This window comes from Acipenser ruthenus, chromosome 18 (genome assembly GCF_902713425.1).
Source record: "Acipenser ruthenus chromosome 18, fAciRut3.2 maternal haplotype, whole genome shotgun sequence".
Classification (NCBI taxonomy): Eukaryota; Metazoa; Chordata; class Actinopteri; order Acipenseriformes; family Acipenseridae; genus Acipenser; species Acipenser ruthenus.
In genome coordinates, this window is record NC_081206.1 from 29,637,625 (window position 1) to 29,657,385 (window position 19,761).

General features: G+C 37.0%; 2 protein-coding genes across 4 annotated transcripts in view; one reads left to right on the top strand and one right to left on the bottom strand.

The window, feature by feature from the left end:
• Nucleotides 1-8,248: 8,248 nt before the first annotated feature.
• On the bottom strand, nt 8,249-17,010 carry LOC117963850 (homeobox protein SIX4-like). Of its 2 annotated transcripts, XR_009307715.1 has the most exons (4): nt 15,999-17,010; nt 12,247-12,944; nt 9,406-10,922; nt 8,249-9,350 (listed from the first exon to the last, which is right to left on the bottom strand). XR_009307715.1 is itself a non-coding variant. In XM_034905310.2 (3 exons), exons 1-3 carry the CDS (start codon nt 16,727-16,729, stop codon nt 10,099-10,101), a joined length of 2,253 nt encoding a protein of 750 aa, XP_034761201.2. In that variant the 5' UTR covers nt 16,730-17,010; the 3' UTR covers nt 8,249-10,098. The 2 variants fall into 2 exon arrangements, 1 of the variants encoding a protein (XP_034761201.2); XM_034905310.2 differs by having other exon boundaries at nt 8,249-10,922.
• Nucleotides 17,011-18,339: 1,329 nt separating this feature from the next.
• LOC117425253 (CDK-activating kinase assembly factor MAT1-like) overlaps nt 18,340-19,761 on the top strand; it is a 45,557-nt gene continuing 44,135 nt past the window's right edge. The window contains exon 1 of one of the 2 annotated variants that reach the window (XM_034905955.2): nt 18,340-18,569. In XM_034905955.2, coding sequence (XP_034761846.1) covers nt 18,481-18,569 — 89 coding nt within the window. In that variant the 5' untranslated portion in view covers nt 18,340-18,480. The remainder of the gene's footprint in view (nt 18,570-19,761) is intronic. The other variant, XM_034905954.2, reaches the window with a different exon arrangement.

Genomic DNA, 19,761 nt, shown 5'->3' on the forward strand with positions numbered 1-19,761 from the left:
CACGCAACCAGCTACATTCACTCAGCTGAAATGGGGCACTTCTTTATAATTTTGTTTTATACTTCTGAATGCCCGAGTATAAGTCTTGGCTCAAACAAATTGCTAGAGCAATTGCATGTGCTTTTCCAAGGTAGATGATTCGTTGCCCCGGCCATTAGTTTAAAATAAAGTGAAGCTTTAATTCGTTTTAGTGAGCTCTCCAGACACCTGTAAAAACAAAGTTTGTCAGTGTCTCAGGAGAACGGGAACAAGGGGAGTCTCCGTTAAAGCTGTCCCGTTTTGTCTGTCTTTAAGGATAATATGTTGATGACTTTAGAGTCGAGGATTAGCATTCCATTCGTCTTTAGGAAAAATAGAAGAAGATATATATATTTCAAACACGGTATGGCTGATGATTTTAAAACCATTCATCATTTTTTATGAAATATTATGGCCTCAAAGGATCTGTAAAGTCATTTTTTTTGTTAAAAGAAAACAAAACAGATAATCCTCTCTTTGGCTTCAGTGCAAGCTGTAAAATGTTAAACTGATGTTAAATGTGTCTTTTAATAATGGCCATGCAAAACCACGGGCGGTCCTGCAGTCGAAGTTCTGCAGCGGACAGACAGATGTTTAGGGGGCGAAAACAAAACGTGGAACCTAAAACCAACCCCAAGTCTTCAACACCATAAATCCACACGGATTGACAATATACCGTTGACTGACTCTGCGGTGTAAGTGGACGCAATTCGTATGCAACATCAAACTATACACTTGGTGAATTGATTGCGTTTTTTTTAGATATTTCATGTTTTACTAACATTCAGAAGTTTATGCATGAACAGGGTATATAGACATATGTAGTGTCCGCATATTCGCAGTACATATAATTTTAATCAAATGCATTTCAGTAACAAGTCCGGTTTATGGAGAGAAAAAAACCCGCACACACCCCTCTTAAAACGGTACCGCTTGTAAGGACAATATTCTTTTCTATGAATTTGAAAACACCATTCCACCCGTGGCGAAAGTAGTGTGGATGATGGTAATCTTGGGTGACATTAAATAAACAGCCCTCAGCTCAGAGGATGGAGTTAATTATCCGGTGAGTTCTGTTTAAACTTGGGAGGATCACAGGGGATGGTTTGTTTTGGCGCGCTTTAATGGGGTGGAATTGAAAATACATAGGGAAAAGAATGCCCAGTACAGAAAGGTTTTGGAAAGTGTGCAATAAGAAATAAATAATAATAATAATAATAATAATAATAATAATAATAATAATAATAATAATAATAATCGTGTTAGCTGTTGTTCTAAACACAGCATGCAATCATATTTCAAATGAAATCAATATACAGGCCTATACATTATATATGTAACCCGCTAACGTTTTCTTTCTCTTTCTTTCTTTCTTTCTTTCTTTCTTTCTTTCTTTCTTTCTTTCTTGGGAAGTGAAAAAGCTGTCGGTTAACCAGGCGGGCTGATGTAATTTTGCTAATGTGCCCATTGCTCAAAATACACACCTCAAATAATGGTCGCGCATTTCCTATAGATGCTCTGTAAAGAAACAGGTTAGCCACCGCTGGTCCCTTTGCATTGGCCATTATCCTGCCTGCTGCTGGTCTCTAATCAATCCTAATGCAATGGCAATTGGAGTCCCTGATGAATGGATCTCAGGTTTCTTGTAATGGCTCAACCACATTTCCCTGAACCTCCTCCTTTAACCTGAGAAGCCAAGGGGACGTGCCCATTCTCTGCTCATGATTACTTCAAGATGTGGACTTTGCCTTTGGGCTAAAACGGCGAGTCTTTGCTACTGCACAACTAAAACGAATTGGAAAAGAATCATCTTCTAGACACCATAACAGAACCTCATCAAAATGAAAAAAGATATCCCTATCCATACACTGGATTACAGATAATTATTTTAAACATGTGTGTGTCCAATCGTTAACATTTACTGTAACAAGATAATATAGGACGGCAACAGTTAGTGTTAGCTGTTTTATTTGAGCATTTTTTAAAAACGTGTCTAGTTATTACGGGAAGCATATAGACCCCAAGTATTCTACTGTATTGCATGCTGTTATTGTTACCTGGATTTTAAAAACGTTCAGTTTTACTAGACTGTAGGTTTGCTGTGTGGAGTGTTTTGTTTAGCATATAGGCTACCTGTATGCGTTTTGTTAAATGAGCTTTTCCATGCCATCTGTTTAGCGGTTAACTTCTTAGCAGCGATATTTCAGAACGATTTGGAATACAATAATGACATTTCCTGCAGAGGTCGACCGGCCACTGATATTTGAATGACATTTCCATGGCACCGTGCGCTAGAGACTACTTCTGATTGAATACAGCCTCATAACTCAAAACCACTGCGCAATATTTATAAAGGAATTCTGCAGTGCTCGGTCCCAGAAAAGAAAAAAAAAATGGATGAGATTTATAAAAGACCCCCCCCCCCAGCCAAAGGTCAAGGGTATAAAGGTTCTGAGTTCTAGACTCTTGAGTTGCTCAGAAAAGGTCATTAGTCTGGCATTAACCCCGCAACCCTTTCCAAAGTTCTGAGTTCTAGACTCTTGAGTTGCTCAGAAAAGGTCATGAGTCTGGCATTAACCCCGCAACCCTTTCCAAGTCTAATTTTTTTTACAGCTTAATAATTTATGAAACGTGGCTTGTAATAAATAAATAAATAAATACAAGTAGTCACTGCACAAGCGCTTATGCATATGTGTTTAATTACCGCTAATAAAACTGCTATTGCACCGACAGTAGGCTATATAGTATCATATTATGTAGTGATTTCAGTTTAATGTATTTTAAAGCTGAAATTGGATCTGGGTAGCTGACATAAATGCATTGCTTACTTAATGTGTAATTGCTCTCAAATCAATTACCAATATCGCTACAATTCAGTCTTAGGCCTATACCAACTCCTATTAACTTTATAGTAAAACAAGAACACAACAGCGTATTGTTAAATATAATCACGTAAACCTAAACTATACAGGTATAAAAACGTTGAAATCATTCCAGTCCAACTGGTAATATTGTACACAGTTCGTATCAATATATCTGTAAAAAAAAGTACACCAATGGCTTAATTAATAAAATGGCTATTTTTAAAACGTTAATAGTAGGCCTAAGCACTTTCTCTCCTTGTGTTTACTTTTTTTTTAAACCGCTTTTCGTAAAATAACAAAACAAGGTATTTCAATAAATGGATGAAGCCAAAGGGCATAAAAGACAGCAGAAGATTTCGATAACCGAATCTAGCGTAATTCGAGACATTATTAACTACTTAATATCATTTCCTGTCTTTTTTAAAATTAGATCATGCTTTTTGACTGTATTCGATTTTGTTCCATTAAAGAAAAAAAAAATAAGCTCTTAGTTTGCGCATCTATTGATTGGTATATATATATATATATATATATATATATATATATATATATATATATATATATATATATATATATATATATATATATATATATATAATATGCAGGCTTTTGTCCTTTTTTGTACAGCCTACAGTTTATACACAGGCCTATATACCTACCAAACCAATGATGTGTTTATTGAAAGGGCAAGAGTAGGGTTGTTGCCCGATATTTAGCTGATTACGTCATAATGATTTTCTAAACTAGTTTATTGAAGGAAAGCAGATTACGCCATACAAGCAAACAGAATCGCCTGCATCTCGAAAGAGTTTTTTTTTTTTAGATGAATCTGGAGAAATACAATTAAATAAAAACTAAACTAATGTACGAGGACGCAGCTATATCAGCCTCCTAATTACGAATTGACATAGGCTTGTTTACCAGATAGCTTGAGTTGAAATTGGAATATATGTATAAATGAGCACTGTCGACAGTTTAATACGACCTCTGCTTTGTTTCCTTTAGGATTGTGCATGAAGGCCAGCGCAAGATGGACTACAGTAATGTGATGCTCTTTACAGAAAGAGGGCGCCAGTTTATACACAACAACATGGTACCTTTCTAGCAGACAGTCTAAATGAATAAGCAACATACCGTGGAGTACAACATTCAACACTAATACAAGAACTGGTAGCAGCAGCATCACTACCACACTGTGTTTTAAACATGGGCAGAATACTGTAACTGGAGGCTTTGGTATCACAACACATTAAAGATGATTTACAATGGGGAAAAACTACTACTAATGATAATAATAATCTAGGTAAAATGTTGAGAAATTTGTATTGTGGTAAAATCTTACTCATCTCAGCAGACATCGAGCCTCATAATAGCAATATAGATAGGGTGGCATCTCATAGTCATTTGCAAAGACAAAACAAAAATAGGTTCACAGATCGAAGGAGATGTATCATAACCAATTCTGTAGTTTTACTCTTTAGAGGAACAGGTTAAAAATGCTTTGGGTCGAGCACGAGTTATTAATCACACCACCAGCAATGAATTGCCTTGTAATTGTGTCAGCAGTTAATTACATTTAAAATTGCATGCGTGCTCGATGCACACAGAACAATATATATAAAAATGTTCATGATAGGCATTATTGAACCAGGGAAATACAAAAGCGACATTCACACTGACGAGCATGTGAGAAAAAGCAGACAGGTGGCTTTTAACGCAAGGAAAGAAACTGTCAGGCTTAAATGTCTTCAGACAATGTAAAATGCAACAATAGCCATTAGAGAATCTTATGAGAGTATCCCTTTCGTGTAACAAAGAAGGGTTCATTTCTGGCATAGGCCTATACCACTTGACCAGTGTGGCGCGTGAAGATCATGAAGTGGCCTTCCAGCTGTCATATCTCTCCCATTACTGCAAAGACCAACAGTTTGTGAGGCTCCGGGCTATTTAACCACAGATCCATTCACACACAAACTCTCCCACACATACACACATCAGCTCCATGAAGATCTGTTGAATTTGCTGGTCACACTTTGTAATCCACACTAAGTATAATCGCGCATATGTTTCGTTTTGTATTATGGGTCTAACCGTACAGTGAGGCAAGTGCCGTGCAGCATTTTTTTTTTTATAAAGCAATGAACATGTGTTGAGCGCATTGTTTCATTTAAAAACAACAGCAATTCAATTACATTCAACAGAAGAAACTTTAAACCTTTTTGGTAGTTTTTGAAAAATATGATACCCGATTTGTGTAATGAGACCTGTAGCCTCTAACTGAACTTTCGTGTAACCTGGTAAATATAGTTTTGGTTAGCAGTATGTGACCGGTTTTAATCATAATACACACTATCACAACACCCCCCCCCCCCCCCCCCAAAAAAAAAAAGTAAATTCATTAAAAATATAATAATAATAAATATTATTTCCCATCATGCCAAAGACTAATTATACAGTATAGCCAACTGGAAAATTCCATGTTCAGTGTTTTGAATCTTGAAGCCTATATTTAATAATATGCATATGTTTATTTAAGATAACCACAGGTTGTACATTTTCTAAAACTTTCTAAACAGCACAATGCCTTGCTGCTACACAGATAGTTTTACCTTTCAATGTGAAACACATATGTTGGAAACGGTGAATACATTACAGTAGGCCTACTCAGCAACAAAAGGTCCTGACTGAGGGAACAGGAACTCCATACTTTCACTTAGACTAATCCCATGGTTTGCATGTGGGATGACTTCCTCCTACAGTCTGAAAATACATATTTCTGAAGACATGTCATGATTTACTTAAATTAAACCATATTCTAATAATTCACAACAGCGCATGAAAAAAATATAGTATACAGAAATAGTGGTGGGTCTTTGAACCTCTCAAAAGCACACAACCTTTCACCCCTCATTAGTGATGCCAGGAGGGCTGTAGCAATGTATGGCTGAGGTCATATTACATATGGCACACAGTCTGTTGCAACACATTAAATGTCAGCTTTGAAATTTTAAAAAGGCTAAAGGTTAGCCCTTTTAATAAGCTCTGTTCTGGGGGTTCCCTCTTTACTGGCGGGCTGTTCGTGGTTTACTGTGCACTTTTTAAAATTGCGTACAAAACGATGTCTGGAGTTTCCGTGTAAAAGACTGACTTCAAATTGAATGGAATAAAAGGATATTTCGTTACAAATGTGAACCCTCACCTTGAATTAGACTCATTTTCTAAATGTCATCTACCTACTTTAAAAAAGGTACATTTAAAAAGGCTTTTCCATTTTTTCCAAGTGCATACAATTCTGCCCTAGAAGAAAATAAATACATTGTATATATTTACATATTAACAAGTTAGGTTAGCCAAATTGTATGGGTGGAGTAGGTATTCCTTAAGTTATTTATGACACACACACACACACACACACACACACATATATATATATATATATATATATATATATATATATATATATATATATATATATATATATATACTGATATTATTTCTTTATTTAAAAAAAAAATGATGCATCACTATTCCTTAAAAAAAACTTTTTTTTGTTATGTGTAATTTAAGAATGCAATAAAAGTGTTTAATACTTTTTTTTTTTTTTGGTGTATTTGGTCTGAGATTCACAGAAGCGCGAGAACTGCACATCAGTTGTTTTGACAAGCTTTACATTGAGGTAAGCTGAATAAATAGACTAAAGATGAAACCCAACTCAGGCACATCTGGGATAGCGAATCCACTCAGTATGTTTTTGGCTCCCAGGCACCATGCTGGCCATCTGCTGTAAGGATCTACAGAGTGACCATAAAGAACAGCAAAGGACCTCTAGCAGCACTTAATCTGTACAGCATGCTCTTTGTTACGTATGGAAGTCTTACCTTGCTCACAGACCCTCAGGTCCGGGACATTATTGACTTACATGAAAGCTAGCGTATATCTGAGGACAAGTTGTTTTTGCAAAGGTAATGGACTCTGCTGATGTGTATGATCATATGATTTGAGATCCCATTTTATTTTAAGGATATACTGATCCTGTCTTTGTTTGTTTAAGAATATAATGAGGATATCTGCCTGCTGCCTCTTGGGACATCCTTAAAAAGAGATCTTGACATATCAAGAACCTATCCTAATGTTGACATTTTAAATAACAGTAATGAAATATCTACAGCATTTGTCTCTGTGCCTCTACAATACAGACACCTTAGTCACATGAAAGCCCAAATAATCATGCTTGATGAAACACACAGGTATCTTGTCTCAGTTCTTTTTAGTGATGTCATCACCTATTCAATTTATGCAACAAAACATTCTCATACCGCAAAGTTCCGGAATATTGATGAACTATAATCAGGTTAACCACTTTCCAATCTCAAAAGAGGAAGATGGATATAATTTGAAAAAGCACAGAAGTCTCTGGGTCTACTACACAAGATGCTGCACTGCTTAAGTCTGAGTGGTGTACAGCAGTTTGCCCATTTATTTTGAAAATGTGTAGATAGCAAAACTGAAATGCAGTATTTTCTGTTAAAACAAAAGAAAGAGGAGATCATATTGAAGGACTGCATTGTACATACTGGCATGCTTTATGAACACAGAACAAAGGGAAGGCAAGTGGGAAATGGTTCCTAAGACCCTCCTATAATTAAAAGCAACAAAGAGCCTTAGAAACACACATGATCTCAGTGCAACAGTCCAACTGCATTTCACATCGACTTTTGTTCTACTTAACTGTGGCACCATTATGAAAATGTAATGTTTGGCTAAAGAGAAACTAGCTGCATTTTCTCTCACTAACCATCAGCAAATAAACTGTCAACAACATCAAAGTGAGCGGTTTATTTCTCTAAAGGATTTCTGTTTGTTTCCTGGTGCCCGAGAAGTATGGCTTACTTGTTTTTTAATATTAAGGTGTTATCTGATATTGTGAAAGTCGTTTAATCTGATGCCTATGGAGATTAGTTCACTTGCACAAAGGTAACAATAGGTCCATTACCTGCAGTTTTTCACGCACCGAAGCCTCTGAAAGGTACAGTCACATGGTGAGGTGCAATGACATTCCAACAAAACAATAATCACTAACCACGCTGTCCACGGCCTAACATGAAAAAACTTAATAAATCTGTAAAGAACATTTCTGGCAACTGCTTACATACGTCAAATGATTTTAATGCCTATACAGATAAGTTCTAATATGTCATACACACATAATCGAGATGCAAAAGATAAAGAAGTGCCTACATCCATTGTTTATTTTCAGGAAATGTTAAAATACAATTTCAAATAAATGAATTGCCCAAGATCCTAAATATGTTTAAGGAACACTAATAGCATATATGAAGAAGCAGAAGAAATAACATCAAACTATGTATAAATATAAAGTTTTATTGAGTATAGCGTTTAGAAAAATAAGTTCACATCATTTCAGAATACAAACAAAAAAATGACATAACATTTCAGGCATACAATCCTATTACAGTACATAACAAACCCTTAGAAAGATATCTTTGGTATAACAATAGAGCACACGAATGCTGCCTTGTATGCTCAGTGTACCACCACCAAGTAGTGCAGTATAGACCTCCTGTTCTCTACCCATACCCCACACATTGTACAACTGTATCACTTCATCTGTAAAAAAGATATAAGGCACATAATCGGAGCACTGGTGTATTGGACTAAATTCAGATAACCATGCAAAGTAAGAAAGAACCCCCTTTCCAGTTAGAAAACATAAAAACAAACATTTATACACTGCATATTCAAAACATTTTAGGGAAATCCGTCTCTTAACAGAGATTCACATATTTATCTCAATGCCTTGCATTCTCAAAGCTCACATAGTTACAGGTAAGGCCGGCATATAAAATGTATTTAAAAAAACCTATAGAAACCTTATTTTATTCTAATCTGATTTTATTTTTTTACAGTTCAGGTCGGTATATTGCATATAGAACGGATGGAGACCACAGGATAGCAAGCTACAAATCACTGCAAGGGGGGTGGTAAACAGGCTGCTTTCGGGTCTGTCTTTAAAGGGGCTCCTTATGGTCAGCTATGTCAATAAAGTCGTGTTGGAAGATGTAAAAGTAAAGTGTAATCACAGCTGTAAGGTCTACTTTATTACACTCCCCTGCAGTGAAGCAGCAATCCAAGCGCAAGTGGAGAAGCTCATTTGGATGGATATGATTACGTTTACTGATAGTAGAAAAGGCACCTTTAATTGTAATAAGTCATTCTCCATGACAAAGTATCAAGAAAAATCCACACAAAGGACGGTAGGTCAATAATGGGTGAACCGCAGGTCTCCTGCAAGCTGAACTTGGAGCCATGACAAACGTACTGTGAATGTATTGCTCAGATGAAGATTGTATCTGTCTAGTTCTTTTTTTATGTAATAATTACATACATATTGTGTCTGATTCTTTGCTTGGTCACCCCACACACTTGCTGTCTACAGGGCACTGACTCCTAACTTTGTGGTTTCAGAACTTTTTACTTCCTAATGGGCTTTAGACCCCACAACTTTCAGATACCGCTTTAGATAAGTAATTAACCTTTGGTTAAAGCATGTGTCGGTCTCCTTTTTGCTTACGGGCTGTTGTTTACGTTACTCAGCCTCATTAAAACCAATCTATAAAAGTAGGAGAATTAAATTAAATGAGCAGTACAGTAATCCATTGAATTATAAAATGATGCATGAAATGCAAATACATACATTGGACTAAATACAATAACGCTGACTTTACAATCAATTATTTTCTGTGAAGTATTCGCCCAAACTTGGAATCTTTAAACCACGGGAGTCATTAATACCTTCAGAAAGGCTGCAATTTACTTGACAAAAGGTATTACAACAAGTATAGTTCCCGTTATCTTCCTGTATGGTAAATTACAGTAAAAAATAATAAAAATAATAGTGGTTCATAAAGAGGTACACAGTCTATAACCTCTGACAAAAACAGACTATTTTAACACCCTGGTTCAAAAACAGAGAGGTTTCCCTTTAGAAATAATACAGATTACAGTACATCTGATATCATATATATGCTACCTTCTGTGTAGAACCATGAAACTTTGTCCGTATTGCAAATTGATTTGTAGGTCGTCAATATTATAAGAATTCAGAAATGAATGAACAGAGTTGTCTAAAAGCTTTGTAAAAGTATAAGGCTAAAAACAGTCATATTGTCTGCAATTAATAATCTCTTAGTAAAAGTTAGATATCACTGATGTCTTCATCCATTTGGACGTTTTGCAGTTTTGCAAGCTGTTTCTCTTCCGTCTCCATCTCTCCACAGATGACTCTCACCATTTCACTCATTGCATACTTTGACTTGGAGTCGAGCATCATGAACTCCTCGCTCGATTTGTTCTCTGAAATTGAAAGGAAGTTGCCCTTCAGTGTGGGAACCAGCTGCTGCACTGTGACTTGCTGGCTGCTAAAGTCTTGAGAAAGATGCTGCCCTGATCTGCAGGAGTCCTCCCCTCGGTCTGCGGCCAGCATCAGATGGGACTCAGAGACGGTCAGTGGGCCTTGAGCTGCCGTGGAGATCAGAGGGATGTTCTGAAGAGTTGCATAGCTAGTGTTGCCCACAGACACTGCGTTGGGTGGGTTGCTGGCTGCCACAGAGACAGGCTGGTTAGACACTACTGCTGAGGGCCTCACTAAGCTGTTAGAGTTCAAAGGGTCTGAAGAGCCAAGGACAGCTGGCGACACCAGAGAGTAATTCTGGTTCAACGTTACATTGCTCAGAGGCGAGATCACAGTCTGTGCACAGGCCCTGGAAAGGTTTTCTGAAGACACATTCACATTTAGCTGGCTATTTTGATCGACTTGCAACAATTGAGAAAACACTAAACCCCCCTCTGCTGGCTCCTGCTTGATGGAGGTCACCCCCTGCAGTGTGTTTGGGACCGTGTACAGCACAGTGCGAGGCTGGACAGGGGACAGGACTAGTTTGCCCTGCTGCACTGTTGAGGATGGCCCATTGGAGAAGGATTCCCCTTGTCCAGTGGCAGCATTGCTTAATAAAATGTTACCTAAAAGGAAGATAACAATGGAATTTAAAATTATATTCTGCATCACATTTGTGCAACCTTTTGCATTCTATCTGGTGAAAGCATTTAACTATAGTGTGCACCTAGATCAAATCCCCTAAGTGCACATCTAGTTTATTTTTATGAACTGTATGCAAGAGGGGCAACACCAATTAATGTATATTGTAAGGGTGACACATTGGACCGTATTTACTAATTTATTTAAAGTGTGCTACTGTATTACTTAAACATTCTAGTGCATCTCTGAAATTGGCATTTATTTTTCTATTTGACACTATTTCATGAGCCATCACAGAGTAAACAGTGGGCATTTCTAATAGATTTTGATATATTTAAAACATGCTTAAAGATCTTTCACCTTGACAATCAAAATACTTCAGTGGCTTCTGTGTTCTGCTGGTAATGGCAGTAAAGGGATTTGCATGTTAGACTTGAACAAGCTCACCTTGAGATACTACTGCAGTACAGCAGACTCTGCAGGGCTCACATCAGAACACAACGTATTAAACTTCAAATGCACTTAGCAGAGACCGTACTGTGATGCGAAAATTAGAAGCGTGAGCCTGGATTTCAAGTAGAAAATCAATAACTCCTTTTAAATTGTTTATATGATATGCACTCTCCCTCTTCTCCTGCAGCGAGCCAAGAAAATAAAAAAAATATTATAATGTAGTGCAGAATTTTAACCTCTAATTTAACACCCAGGCACCTGCTGTAAACACATAGCCATACTGTTTGTGTGTGTCACTGGAGTGAATTTTAAACTTGTGAGTCATACTGTGCACTTTCCACATATCCCATCCAATGCCAGATCAGTTCAGACACTATGAGCGACTGCCTTAAATACACAGAAAGTATCCAAGCAGCAGACTACCTGCCCTTTTGTGAATATATTACATTACAAGGATACAGGTCACCTTTCATACTTGTGGATGACTTGACAGGATGACCCTCAGTTTCCAGGGTGTATGTGACAAATTGAATGGACTACATTTTTTGAAACCGACACGCAGATAAGCTAAACTATCACAAAAGTCTTGTCATAATTAGTGCACAGTATAGTAATCCGTCAAATATTGAGCGACTTACATAAACAGTACTCCAGTTACATTTAGATTTAAGCAGGATTACATTTATTTTACAGAAAAGTCACATTTGTTTTTTTTTTTCTTTTTTGTGTCCTCAAAACTAGTCCCCATGCAAGCAAATAAACCGAATGAATGGAATTTCACTTGAACACCCTTCGTTTGGGTCTCGCTCTCTGAACGAAGCTAGTGGTAGTTTTAGGTTAATGGAAACAACATACCATGGGAAGGTGCTGTTGAGACAGGAGGCATTTGTAATGGTGGAAGCCCAAGGTTCCCATTGACCATCTGCCCACTGGTTTCAGCAGTGGGGATTTGAACAAGGCTGTACTGCTTGACTTGAAGGGGTCCATTGCATGTTGTAAAAGTGACTACAGGTCCTCCCTCTTGAGAAGCGAGGGTCTGTAAGCTTCCAATTTTGATATCTCTGGCATTAATGGCTGCTGGGAAGGAGGCACTTGACGTGGTGAGATTGTAAGACATGGCAGAGTTAGTCACAGGTCCATTGAGGAGCTTAAAGTCTTTCTCATCAGACGAGTGCAGCATGATCTCTCCATTGCTTGTAATGTTGTTGGTGCTCCTCAGCGGGCTGAAGGCAATGGCCTGGGTTCCTCCCACGCTTAGTCCATTGAAGAGGATGTTACTTGGCGTCTGAATGTAGGAGCTCCCATTAAGGAACACCGAAGGAGTGTTAGCAGTCACAAGGTTCCTATTGAACACTGAACCAGGTGAACCAGAAGAGGTTTTTGGATCCCCTATCTGTTGAATGACCATGCCTTCTGTAGTGCTGGTGAGGGAGATGCTGTTGCTGTGGTGGTGGCGGTTGATCCCGTCCGACGAGTTGGACAAGGGCCGAGGGGAGAGGTCATCATGCCCTTTGCTCGACTCGTCTTCAGTACTGTGATTGCCATCAGACTCGCTGTAGAAACAAAAAAGATCTGGAGTTACTGACTGTGCTGCTTCATGGAGACTGTGGCTATGGACAAATGTTTAGAATCACCTAGAATTTTAGGAGCGAGACAATTTAAAAAAAATGTATATATTATATATATATATATATAATGTGTGAACATAATTTATGTAAAGCAATGAAACTACAAAATGATATCACGAAAGTCTACCAGAAGCCATAATTGTAGTACAGTATTTCATGTTAGATTGCAAAATGTCACTTGTCAGTTTTTCGTTAAGTATATGGAAAACTACAAAGTGGTGTGTAATTTAATATGTTAACGTAACTTTATTCAGCGGGTTTCATTCGACTTTATGAAGCAAAATTAGTTAATTACATATATACAGCCATTGCTGTATATATCACTTCTGACAGAGCTGATTGGAAACCCCCCCCAAGCCACTTTGTCTCATTAAATCATTATGACACCAGTCTGTAGATAAGGGTCACCTCCAACACGCTTCATACAACAACTATGAATGTATGCATCTTTCCACTTCAAGTACAAGAAATGTAGTTTGTCATCAGTTTGTGTGCTTCCAACCTTAATTTAAGATTTAATCAAATATCAGTAGCAGACTAACAACTGAAATGAGTTTAATTTATGAAAAAATTTAAATCTCTTTGGATTTGGTTAATTTGCAGGTGTGTGTTTGTGTATATATATATATATATATATATATATACACATTATATATATATATATATATATATATATATATATATATATATATATATATATATATATATATACATATATACACGCACACACACAATCATGGACCCTCTGAGTCCCAAATATACAACTTTAAAACTTGCTTCTAGAAAATGAATGCCTGTTTTTCCATATCAGTAAATCGATTTTTCACTAGATTTTGCATATTACAGACTCACACTATAAACATGCATGTCCTTCAAAAAAATCTGCAGATGTGAAGGAGGCATTTACTGATTGATTTGTGGAATTTACATTACATCCGCATGGGCAAAAGGCCCTAATCCCTGAGTGTAAATTAGATTAAAAAAAACAAACAAAATAAAATCCTCGATTCTCATGATGCAGGTTTTAACTGCAGATAGCCTGAAGGGGGGCTTGAAAGGATTATAAACAATCTGGAACCATTTGGTGCAATAACAGTACACTGTGATACTCGTAGTCCTGCGTCAAGTCACAAATGGGCAATGACAATGCCCTGCATGCGTCTACATTTATGATGTTTATTTAAAAAAAAAACACACACATTCGGTATAGAAAGTGTTCCACAGACACACCTAGTACAACAAATGAAAAAAACAACGCACTTAACTTTAGAAATACAGTACTCGGTGTACTACCGCTATGGTCAAACGTTTTGCATCACCTAGAATTTTATGATAATAATAATAATAATAATAATAATAATAATAATAATAATAATAATAATAATAATAAATCTCCATGAACGTAATTCAGAAAATTTATTTAACATGTCAAAGAAACTACAAAATTATATTGCAAAAGCCTACCGGAAGCCATAATAGCAGTGCAGTAATTCATGTTAGATTTTTAAATGTTACAGTTTTTTGTTATATATAGAAAATTATAAAGCGGTACTTTATGAAGCAAAATAGTTAATTCTATAGGGTGATGCAAAACTGTGGGCCATAGCTGTACTTACATGTTAATTCAATCAGTCACAAACTTAATATTTTATAACAAAATCAGTTCTTAACGAGAAATGTATCAAATCTCAGAAAATTACTTCTGAATTATATATATTATATATAGTTGGGGGGAACTTTTCCTTTTTATATGAATAGCCCGTGGCTATTCAAAAATGCTCTTTACGCACACTAACAGATGAGCTTCCAGCCCTTTGATTAAAACCGAAACAGTTCATACAAAGGAGTCTATTGAAGCTTTATAAAGCAGACTTCGTCTACAGCATTTTTACAGGATATACTAGAAATACGAAGTCTTCATCTTTGTTCTCACTCAAGTATCTCATTTTATTTTGTTGTACATTGACGCCAAACATACACACAAATAAAACAATTAATTAATCAAGGTTTTCCTATAAAGGGATTTTGACTTCCCGAATTTATGAGACGCTCTAGTTTATTACAAAGGCGTCCTAGAAGCCAAAATGCCTTTGAGCAATTTATGACATCAACTCCGGAAAGAAAAATGGATTCAGCCTGCAAGGGGAGGTCACCCCCACCAGGTGCTCATGAGACGAGCGATAAGAGAATACTGTACTCTCAATCAACAATCTGTGTTCTTTATTTGAACATCGCACTTCACGGGGTTCACGCGTTTTAATTAGGTCGGTGAGGATCTATAAGAATAAATAAAATAACGTGTGTTGTTTTGTTGCCTAAATAAAACATGCATGGCCTATCGCAATGGCGATTACAAAACAAACATGAAAATAAGTGTATTACTTTCAAATATGATTCATAAATGTAAATAGCCTGTAGGTTTAGCGCAATAACTTTTACTAGAAAGTCAAGACATACACTAGATCATTAATTAATAAACAATGCATACTTCATATGTTTTTTTAAAAAACTAATTATACACTAAGATTAAAGCAAAACAAAATAAAAATAAATAAAACAAAAACAGAATAAAGCAAACAGATAAAGAAAGGAACGGAGCGCGTTAGCAAAACCTGGTCATCCATCTAGACTTCTAATGGAATTCGATCTGAATGCGGACAGAATCAAGTTTCAAAACACAGCAGCGAGTGCATGCCATGCTTTTCCTTTTTCAATTAGTTTTGTAAATGATTAACTCTGTCAAAACAAAAAATAGCGAAGCCGCAATACAAACTGTATGGTATAGCCTCATTCGCCGTCCAGATTCTTAGGAAAACTTTTTAATTTTTTTTTTTATGTGCACCGTATCAGTACAGAATGCACTTTCCGTATATGTATGTTGTGCTTTATTATATACAAACAGAACAATATAGAGGTAGAGCAAAGCGCCATATTGCAGCACCTCACCAAAAAGAGGGGAAAAAAAAGGTTTGCGCTCACCTTTTGGATTGCGTTTCAGACGGATTTCTGTCCCGCTGCCTCCTGTTTTTAAACCAGTTGCTGACCTGAGTTAATGAAAGCCCTGTGATTTTCGCCAGGTTTCTTTTTTCGGCCGGAGAAGGGTATCTGTTGTGCTTATAAAGCTCCTTCAGCGCGTTCCTGGACCGCTCTTTGAAGCAGTACACCGTCTCCTCCCCGTCCCAGATGGTCCGGGGAAGCGGGTATTTTCTCCTCAGCCTGTATTTGTCCACAGCTCCCAGAGGTCTCCCCCGAGCCTTCTCCGCTTCTGTATACCGAGCCTTGTACCACAGGTCCTGCAGGGACGAGTGGTTGGAGGTGGTGAAACTGTGGTTCTCCAAAATGCTGTAAAGTTCCTGGTATCGTCCCTGATGGAAAGCCACCAAGGCTTGGGCTTTCAGGATGCTTTCGTTGCCACGTAGTAGGTCGCTTTGGGGCAATGACCACAAAAACCTGGCTAAGCGATCCACGTTACCACCTTGCTGCAAAGCCTCACAGACGCAAGCCACTTGCTCTGGGGAAAACGACAGGGCAGAAGTAGCACTAACCAAAAGTTCATTGTGGAGCTGCTCAGCTGTTGAAATTGCATGCTCCATAGACAGGGCTGCGGAATCCAGTTCTAGCAGTTTCGTGGTCTCCTGCGAGTCTCCCGTCCTAACATTCTCTTTCTTTATCTCATTTGCACATATGACTTCGCTTGAGGAAGAAGACATTTTTTGTATGCTTCCTGGTAGTCACTCCTCCTGGTTTCGGCAGGCTTTAGCCGATCAGGTTTCCGTTCGCCATACACAAACTATCAGATGTTGCTGTAAATGGATAGCTCTCTCCCCTTCTCCTCTGACTCAACGTGACTTCTAGTTAGCAAACTGTAGCAGGAAGGGGGTTCTGGCTGTGGAATGCGATCCGATTCGCCGACAAGACACTACATGGGAGGAGCCAGTAGAATCCAGCGCAGACAACTTCTACAGGAGATGTCAATCAGAAACACAGAACACTACGCTTACCTGTACAAGGTGATTTCAGACAGAACGAAGGATTACCAGCATAATGTCATATTAATTGGCGCTTACGTATTCCCACCAGAAATAATAAGCATATTCATCTGTTTGCTATGCTGTCTATTAAAATGTTTACACTGAGAATTTTGATATAGCTAACCGCAACACCACAAAAATGAGACAACGCCAAGCATCGGGCTACATGTGCTATACATTTGCCAGCCCTTAAATTGAAAATATGCAATAATTGTAAATGACAACATTTATAATGTATAAAGGGGTTGGGTGTGGTCGTCCATCAAGATAGAACCCATCATTTCCCCTACGTTGTAAACATAGTTTGGGATAAAGACAGATGTAACCTATCAATTTAATACATGCTCCGTTTGAACGTGCATGACCAGTTTTGCAGGGCGGCTAGATTGTTTCAGGAAAGTATTATGTAATTTCCCCCCCCCCCCCCCTATTTTGAAGTGTAGACAAGACACGCATGGACTAACAATTCACTTTTTTGTTACCTGCGGTTTTCATTTAAATCTGAAATAAATCTATACTTTTATAATAATAATAATAATAATAATAATAATAATAATAATAATTTAAAAAATCATAGATATTGGAGTTTGGTGTTTACATTGCTACAATGTTGCAAGTCATGTTTTGTAGTTTTGTAAAATACATTGTAACAGTTATTAGTATTACAGATACACTTTAGAGCTTTATAACACAAGTCAAAAACATTGTTGCAGTTCCAATAACCTGTCTACTTTTTAATTTAAATAATAACGTATTGTTATAACAATTACCAATTTAACATAATCCATTGTGTGTGTGTGTGTGTATATATATATATATATATATATATATATATATATACACACACACACACATTAAATGACAGATTTATATAGAATACATACAGTACTATGATTGTAAAAAAATTATAAGTAGTACAGTCAGTAACAGTAATTTACATCCGAAAATATGCACAGTATTTCATTGAAGAATTCTCAATGTAACACCTTCTGTTACAGCATTTCTTCTTTCGTGTAAATTATACGCAGTAGCTTGCATTGTTTATAATCACCCGGTAAGGATATGCAATACAATGCTTAGCTAACCAAAAACGTCTGCTTTTCAATTTCCACTGGGGTTTTAAGATAACTGCCAGGTCAACATGCTGTACACATTTCTTGTTTTGTTGAGCTGCAAATGAATGTGTTCTGCAACATTCTATTTAATAAGAAACATGTACAGTAATTCGATCCTTGCACAAGCCAAATACACACACACAAGGAAGCCCAGAAATCAAAACAAAAAGCCGGAACTTTACTTCGAACGCACACTGTTTCCAACTCGGAATGTATTTAATGTGAGGCTGCTAGTGTGGCGATGTCTCCGAAACACAGTAATTTGAAAGCAAATTAATTTATTTTAAAAAAAAATATCAGTTAAGGCAATAAAAAATGGACGACCAGGGCTGTCCGCGATGCAAAACTACCAAATACAGGAACCCGTCTCTGAAGCTAATGGTTAATGTCTGTGGACATACACTGTAAGTCATTTGGTACTGTTGATTATGGTTTTAAAAAAAACAAACACATGTACAATAATACAAAGTGTGAATCTTTAACTTTTAAGGGCTTAAACACCTTTTTAAATATCGTTTTTAAATGCAGTATGTGTTTTAAATTATATAGATTATTGTTTATTAAATGCCTCCGTTTAGAACTGATGGTTTAATTAAATATATTTACATTTTTGTTGTCTCCATTTTCAATCATAATTACATATAATTAGGCATTCTTGTACTGTAAGGTTTACTGAAAAACTTTACGTGTGATTTTTTTTCCCTCCCAGCTAGACATACCGGTGTTATGTGGTATTCTTATGTACATCTCCTTATTTGTTTTGTTTAATCGCTCATCATCAGATCAATCTGTTACTGATGACGTAGAGATGTGTTTGTCTGTTTACTGTGTGTCTCAGAACACTTGTTCTTGAAGTTTAGTTTTGAAGAATGATAACCTTATCAAATACATGGTTGTGGTGATCAGATCTTGACTTAATGCATTTTTTTGTTTTTTTTCTTTTTTAAAATATCACTGAAATGTCCGTGCTGCTATATGAATAATATGTTCAAGGTAGTCCGTGGTAGTTATTTTACATAATCTCATTTTGGCGAGCATGCAAATCATAATGCATAAACCTGCAAATCATAAAAGAGCCTTTAAACCCAGCAAGAGGACTACAAAAAGAAATGGCACAGAGACCACTGTTTAGCTTTTGGTCTGCCCTTAGTGGCAGTTTCCTTTGCCCTTTGTGGCATGTTGGCGCAACACTGATTCATTTTGTTATGGCATTTTTGGTAATAAAAATAAATACTTCTGCATTCAGCCCCCAACTCTGTGCAGTAGGTATTTTAAGACAACCTACTCCTTTTGTCAGGTAATTAAGATTTCAATATGAAGCGACAGTAGAATAGTTTGAAATGTAATCCTGATGCCATCACAATGTATCCACGGCTGTACCTGTCTATATTAACGTGTCTAAGTGCAGCAACCAGCGACAGAAATGTTGATCTTGTGGAAGATTACGAAAATAAAGAGCTCTTTTTTTTTTTTTAGCTGTTTCAGGAACAGAGCCAAAGTCACATGGGCTCATCATTCACCGGTGGTTGTTTATTGTGTTGGTGGTTGATTGATATTGCATGCAGGACAGTGCTGACAGTTCATGAGCTGCTTGAA

What these genes read in the sequence shown, in the direction of transcription:
- LOC117963850 (XM_034905310.2), bottom strand. Translation starts at nt 16,729, where the DNA reads ATGTCTTCTTCCTCAAGCGAAGTCATATGTGCAAATGAGATAAAGAAA. An exon ending in TCTGAAACGCAATCCAAAAG is followed by an intron (nt 12,945 to 15,998) that starts GTGAGCGCAAAC and finishes TTGTTTCTACAG; the next exon opens with CGAGTCTGATGGCAATCACA. An exon ending in CTCAACAGCACCTTCCCATG is followed by an intron (nt 10,923 to 12,246) that starts GTATGTTGTTTC and finishes TCTTCCTTTTAG; the next exon opens with GTAACATTTTATTAAGCAAT.